Below are 7,500 nucleotides of genomic sequence, written 5' to 3'. Positions count from 1 at the left end.
ACCATGGGGCTAGAGGGTGTTTATTAATGCAGATTAGACATGTGTACAGCATGGTGTATTTTTTTAATTAAATGTACTTCATTGATCAGAGAAGTGTAATATAACATGCAGAAATGTTTAATTTGCCTTTATCCTCCATTAGGTTTCCAGCACAACTAAGCAGGTCACATTCTGTGGCTCAGTCTTTCACCAAAGAAGTGATTCTCTTGCCAGACCATCTAACTACACATGTGCCAAGGCGTAACAAAAAAGCTTGGCTTTTTGAAAATGGACATATAAAATCTGCACTGGAGTTTAGCTGTGACTGGGACTCAGACAAAGTAATGCAGGCAATAAGGACTGCCTTCCAGCCAGTTGTTGAAGGATGCAGGTAAGCATTAGATCCTTTTTTATAAAAAAAAATATATTTTTTGTTACTTAGATTATTATACTATTAAAGGTCAACTTTGGGTATTTCCAAAAAGGATCTGGGAGCACCGATCAGATGACTGGATTGATATCTTTTAGAGTTAACAAAAATTAAGCCTTTTAATGTATTGTATTGTATTGTAGTCTGTTAGCCTTAACAAAAATTTCATATACACTATGTTTTCTTCCTCCCCTAGGCTACAGATTTTGCTGGCATGCCACACCAAACTAGTTGAGCCATCACTCACTTCCAAACAGACTTTGAATGGAGACCTTGTGAAAAAACTGTTTCATCAGAAGTCAATTTATGTCAGACCTGACAAGGTCATCTTATGTGAGGACAATGAATCAGTAAGTAATCCTGATCATTTCAGCAAATGTATGTATTTTCATAAAATGAGAGTGAAAAAGGCAAAGATGGATTTTAAACTCCCTTAAACATTGTCACTTGTATTATGTTTTAATACATAATACATAAACATATTACTAATATTTATTATGACATTTTGTTGTCAGTATAATGGAATGTATTATCTGTTTTAATTTACAGACATATTCTGATGGAGAGAGTAGCCATACAAGCAGGCAGGATTTCACAGAAACGTTGAATTCTGACAAATGCGGTAAATATTCCTATCTAAAAGTCGCTCCAAATAAACTGTAAATTAAGTTGGTTCAGTGTCTGTTACTTAGTCATCTTAGGCATTGTGTCTTTAGCTAAGTGTCAAGTCTTTGTTAAAATCATATTTAAATTTAGTTTAATATTTTGAGCAGGAAGAAATGTACCCCTAAATACATGAAAAGCAAAAGCTATAAATGTGATTAGATGTTATTCAAAAGTTAAACTCCTGTTCTTTGTGTTCTCACAGTTGAAATTTCTAAAGAAGTTCCCTCAGCCATTCCCATTGTTAACGCACAGTCCATGTCTGTTGATGATGAGGTCATCTGGTGCGTTGCTACCCAAGATGTTTGTACTGTTGAATCTTCCATCTCTGCTGACACCCTCACAATGTCCACCAATCCTGCTGTCGTTGCTACTGATGAGGATGAGCCTTACTCCAGTGGAACATCTGCCTTTGTCAGTTACAACACACCTGGCTTATCAGTGGGTTCTTCTGCCAGTGTTACTGGTGACACACGTGTCTTCTCTAGTAACACCTCCAGTGTGTCCAATGGACCTACCCAGCCAAGTTTATCCAGCACATCCTACAGGTATGTGTTTTGTACATGTTTGTATCTTTTAATCTTTTGAGCTATATTGTGCAAAAGTCATGACCCACCCCTGCTTTCTTTGTATTTTGCTGGAAAAATAGGAAAGAAGCGCAGTGATTTACTGAAGTCTACAAAATTCTGTCTACAAACAGACATGGAAGCGCAGTATATTAGAGTAGAACAAAACTTGTAGAATTTTAATGAGCTTAAAATTCAAAATGTGATATGAGCTACTTTAGTCTTCAACATAGCTTGAACTCTCTTAACCAAGCTTTCTTGATGGTGATGTCTTCTTTTTATTGAATTTCTTTAAGCATGGTTCAGGAATAGTTTTCCAGGCTTTTTGTTCTGTTCTCTGTCAAGATGATCCCACACAACTTTAATAATGCTGAGGCCAATCTATGTATTGTGATAATGTAATTCTGTCAACATCATTTATATGTAATTTAACTAAATAATTTACAAAACATTCTGGCTTTGCAGTACATATCTTGGCCTGTTTGAGGAAGAATACCTGTCAGATGACCCCGACCTCCAAGAAGCCATTTCAAGGTCTTTAGACTCAAGTGCAAGTGAAAGGTCAGTACAACACAAACTTTTACATGTTGAAAGGTCAACATATTAACCATTATTTTATGTTTGTTGCGGAAAAGGAGTCATCTACTGTCTAGTTTTGGATCAGTTTGAATAAGCAAACTACGAACTGCAACCTGTGATTTCTGTTGTCATTTGAAGATTACCAAGGCTATCAGATTACTTATATTTTACTTGATATATGTTTTGGTTTATTTTTACTTTTTTGAATGGAGGTTGGTTGTCAGTGTTGGATCTTGTTGTTTTTCTTGTTCTGCTTGTATTTATATAGTGTATTTATACTATTTATAAATACTAGTGTATTTATGACAAGATAAAAATGTAAACTTAGTTTAACTTAAACTTAATCTTTTTTCCATTATCACAAACATTCTTGATTTGTATCTCTTTTTTGTTAAATATCAATTACAGTCTTAAGAATGGTACATCATTATTCTGTTGGTGGGTTATTGCCATTGAGACTAGTATATTTCTTTACTGTTTTTTTTTTTGTGTGTGTGTATGTTTCAGTGACGTCCAGAGCTTAGAGAGAATCTTGGAGCAGATTGTTACTAGAGTAAATAATGACAGCACTGTACGCTTCAACATCATAAGGCGAAATGTGTGGGATGGAGCATCCAGAGCCATGGGCAGATCCAATTTTTCACCAGAGAAAAAAATAGATGTGAAGTTTACTGATGACTATGGAATATCTGAGGGTGCTGTTGACAATGGAGGACCTACTCGGGAGTTCTTCCGACTTTGCCTCTGTGAAGTCAAGGACAAACTTGGCATCTTTGAAGGTCCACCCAATGCTAAAGTTCTTACGTGCAATTCTAAAGGTACTTATGATTTTATTAATTGTTGCCATTTGATTTATTTTACATCAATACATTATACATCAATTGGTTTGTGATTACATGTACGAGTTTAGTATCTCATACAGTTAACTAAACACATTTTTTTGGCAATGACAGAATTTTTGTACCACCACAGAGGATTTTAAAAAATTAAACCTAGATTGACTGAAGGGAAGATTGTCTGCTTTAGTTGAAAGGTTTGAAACAGTACTACATATTTAGAAATTCTGGTCATTTTTATACATACTCTCTCATTTCTCAAAAGTAATTATTCAAATGACTGATATGGTGTAATTCAACAATCAAGAGATGCACTTATGAATGGAAACACAGATGTTTTACAACAAGGTGCAATAGTAAATAACTGGAAGGACTTTGCCAGAAAACATCTAAAAGAACTATGCTATACTACTATGAAGATATGGACAGATGACACCAAGATTAACCAAAATGATGGAAGGAGAAAAGCATAGTAAAGAAAAGAATAGCTTAAGTCACACATGGTGGAAGCAGTGTTATGACACGGGCATGAGTAGCTGCCATAGAACCAAGCCACTACTGTTGTCAATGATAGCACTGGTGATTTGTGAAGTGTAAAGGGCAATCTGTTCAGATTCAGCCAAATGCAAATGCTAAATTGATTGGACAGTGTAAATTGATAATAACCCAAAGCATAACAAGCCAGCTCAGTTACCTGATCTGACTGTAAGGCTGTAAAGAATTGTAAAGAATTTTAATCCTTGTATTAAAAATAATACATAAAATGGTGTTAGCTTTCAATCACTTGTCTAAAGCAACCATCTTTAAAGATGGTGGATAATGTATAAAATTGACTGTAATTCCTAATCAGCTGGTGCCATTTTTTAATAAAATACCTCGAAGGAATTGCACTTTAGTATCATCTTGATTGTTTGGTATTAAAATCCAAGGTGGTGGTGCACAGCAAAATTAAGATGATTTTGTTATTATCCAAACTATTATGGGTGCAACTGTATGGGCAATATTTTTTTCAGAAATAATATTTGGTAACTTGTACTATAAAAAATGCCACAGTAACAAAAATAATGATGCAAGCTTTTGAGATGATGTTTTATTTTATTTGTTAACAGCAATGAAAGATAATGGATACTACTATGCTGGCCAGATCATGGCAATGTCAATTGCCCACGGGGGACAGAGTCCATGTTTCTTGTCTGAACTCTTCTATGAGTGTCTTCAAAAGGGTCCAGACAATGTAAAAGTCAGCACTGATCATATTACTGATGAGGAAACAAGGTCACAAGTGCAGTCGGTGAGCATATTTTCCTTTGGTTCTTTCAATTTCATTGTAGGTCTTTTTTTGCTTGTCCAACATTTTTACTAACACTTCCCTAATTTTTCTTGCCCGAGTCCTGCACCTTTCTAGTAAAAGATCAAACATTTTAATGGCTACAAGAAGGAAGAACTAAAAATGTGTGTGGCAGGTTATGGTTCTGTTGGTTACTGCCCAAGAAACTCCAAGTTTCAGTTTTCAGAATTTAATGATTGCACTTGTTTTCCAGCTCAATAAGTTATACCTCAGCCTCCTGATCGGTTATGGGGTTTCATAGGGTTAATGTACTAATTAAACACTGGAGCTATTAGTTTTGTATGTTCTACTAAATAGTAGAGTCAAATAATTCATTTTATAATTTCCTCATATTGTTTTTAGATCATACAGGCCGAGAATGATCTACAGCTGCAAGATGCAGTTGCACAGGCAGCCAGCTTGATCAGTCTTGCTGGTCACAATGTTCGCATAACACTTCAAAACAAACAAGAAACTGCTTTGGATCTGGCTCACTGGTATGTCCTTCAACGGACCCGTGCACCTTTTGAAAGGTATGTCTAAACACATACTGTAATGGTAAAAAATTAAGCCTGTCAAACTAAAGTCACTGTGTTGTGAAACGGGTATTAGCCTGTTTGGGTGGTACAGGTCTGTAGCGCTCCATGCTAGTACAGTTCATAACAAAACAGATATCTTTCATTCATGAAATTAAAATTCACATAAAACGTATCTGTGCCGATGTAGGCATGTGTTTAAATATGTAAATAAAAATAGATTCAAATTGAGTAGCATTTGGGTTGATTGTAGACTGACAGAAAAGGTATGCCAATGGAACAAGAGACCAGATGTATTTGAAAGCAATTTGTCACTTTTACTCCAATTCATGACAGGTCCCTGTGTATCATATTTCAGCTCAGTTGTTCCATGTATAGGCATTCTTTATCTGTATCTAAGACAGTCTGGCCCTGTAAGGGGAAAAATGTTCTTCACCTCTGATACAGCAATCCACAGGAAAGTAAAATGTAATTAGTTCAGAAATTTCTCTTAATAAAACCTCAAAACCTCTTGTTATGATACAGGTTCCAAATCCAATCAAATACAAATATAATAATAGTAATATAAAATACAATTTGATTTTGTTTTATTTTGGCTAGGTTCAGAGATGGCTTGAGGTCTCTAGGTGTCCTAGATGCTCTACAGACATACCCTCTTCATATGAAGTGCCTTTTCGTGAAAGCTGGAATGGCTCTCAGAGCAACTGATATGGAGAATCTATTCCAGATCATTCACTCTGAACGAGGGAGTAATGCATTTCAAGATGAGTGCCGGACCCTGGCTTTCTGGCAAGACTATCTTCAGGAGGCAGAATGTGAGTTTACTACTTGGCACATTGTTTGACCATAAATCAAAATTCTCACTTTTGTGCAGCAGCATCATGAAATTACAGACATAGATGCCATAACAAAAAAGGTAGATAGATAGTACTGATGCAAGTGCTGGGTTTACAAAGAACATTGTATCCAAATGTGATTTCAGTTTGACTTCAGTGTATTAACAGGATAAATAAATAACAGGATAAATAGGAGGATAACTAAATAAATAAATTATTACCAATCCTGTATACTGAGTACAAATAATAGGCTATTGCTGCATCCACGTACATTTAATATGTTGTGGTCTCCACTAACTTCTTTTTTTGACATTGTGGTTTCACTGTATAGCCTAAATAAGCTTCATGTGTGTCTTTCAAATTACAGCTTACTTTTAAATATATATACATGTTTCACTTTTGATTTAATCTTTTGGTAATTTAATGTATCTGTACATCAGTAGTCTTAGTCAGAATATCATTATGATTTTGTATTTTTCTATCTTATAGTTGAAAGTGATGTCTCTTTGGAAGATATTCTTGTTTTCTGCACTGGATGTGACAGCATACCAGCCCTGGGTTTTTCTCCAAAGCCAAGCCTTGAGTTCGTCACTAACTGCAGATTTCCAGTGGCCAATACTTGTGAAAATATCCTTCGTATACCAGTTCATGCAGTGTACACTACTTTCAAATCAGACATGGATTTAGCAATACGGAATTCACCAGGATTTGGAAGAGCATGATGTGTTTTCTTAAGGATTGGTGACATGATGAGGATTTGGGTTTTTTTCTATTTTGCATATGCATTTTTTATTTTCTTGTTTTTGTTAATGTTGTTAACCCCGCATCAGAGTACACCCTGGACAGCAGTAGGACTGTATAGCCTAAATAAGCTTCATGTGTGTCTTTCAAATTACAGCTTAAATACCAGTTCATGCAGTGCACACTACTTTCAAATCAGACATGGATTTGATAAGCCGAAGAGAATGGATAGAATAATTTTGTTTCAGTTTATACATGTGGGGCATTTTTTTGTTTTTTGATTGTAGTTAATTTGTTTTCCTGCTTATATGGCATGTTTTGTCTCTGGTATGACCCATAGTAACATTACATTATTTAGCACCCCTGCAGTGAGCAAAATAATATGCCACAATCTCATTGTTATATAGAATTAAGTTTTCTCAAATGCTTCCTGTGTTCAACTATTCCACATAATGTGAATTTTCAAATGAGATGAGTTAAGCTTTATTTCAGTGTCCCATTTGAACATTTATGCTTTACACAGAACTTTGTATTAATATCATTTAACTTTTAGCTTAACTCACAGGTTTAAAAATGTTTTTGTTAGGTTTTGGTAAAGTTTTGAAAAGTATTACAGTAACCCTACATACTAAAAGGTAGAAAGACAGTATCTCCAACACTGGCAGCAAAGTTGTCTATAAATGTGACAGACATTGGTTAGGTCAAACCTGGTTATGTTACAGGTTGAAATATGAACATTATATCACACTATATGACATTACAATCTTATCAAATTATTATATATTATCAAAGTATTATAAACAATAATAATAATGATAATGATAATAAACATAACCTGGTTTGCAGGGAGTGTTTTAAGGATTTTGTTTGCATATTTTACTATACTACTTGATAACACAGGCTCATTGTAGATTGTTTGGGGTTTTTTTCCTCTTTCATTTTGTTTTTTTAAGACCAGCCCTATTACTGCAGAATATTATTTCCTTCCTATGGGTACTGGAAATACA

General features: G+C 34.8%; 1 protein-coding gene across 1 annotated transcript in view; it reads left to right on the top strand.

Annotated features, from left to right (window-relative positions):
- Window positions 1-7,500, top strand: part of LOC146551780 (uncharacterized) — an 8,317-nt gene that overhangs the window by 781 nt on the left and 36 nt on the right. The window contains exons 2-11 of the mRNA XM_085257943.1: window positions 143-370; window positions 606-759; window positions 959-1,031; window positions 1,278-1,620; window positions 2,104-2,199; window positions 2,725-3,035; window positions 4,163-4,344; window positions 4,744-4,913; window positions 5,517-5,731; window positions 6,242-7,500. The exon at window positions 6,242-7,500 is cut by the window's right edge and continues 36 nt beyond it. Coding sequence (XP_085114069.1) covers window positions 143-370; window positions 606-759; window positions 959-1,031; window positions 1,278-1,620; window positions 2,104-2,199; window positions 2,725-3,035; window positions 4,163-4,344; window positions 4,744-4,913; window positions 5,517-5,731; window positions 6,242-6,474 — 2,005 coding nt within the window. The 3' untranslated portion in view covers window positions 6,475-7,500. The remainder of the gene's footprint in view (window positions 1-142; window positions 371-605; window positions 760-958; window positions 1,032-1,277; window positions 1,621-2,103; window positions 2,200-2,724; window positions 3,036-4,162; window positions 4,345-4,743; window positions 4,914-5,516; window positions 5,732-6,241) is intronic.

The sequence above is a fragment of the Mchenga conophoros genome, linkage group LG19 (genome assembly GCF_057382185.1).
Source record: "Mchenga conophoros isolate Kocher_MC1m ecotype Shallow Benthic linkage group LG19, M_conophoros_male_GT1.1, whole genome shotgun sequence".
NCBI classification, from domain to species: domain Eukaryota; kingdom Metazoa; phylum Chordata; class Actinopteri; order Cichliformes; family Cichlidae; genus Mchenga; species Mchenga conophoros.
The sequence above is the reverse complement of the archived record's forward strand: the minus strand, read 5'-3'. Positions and strand labels throughout refer to the sequence as shown.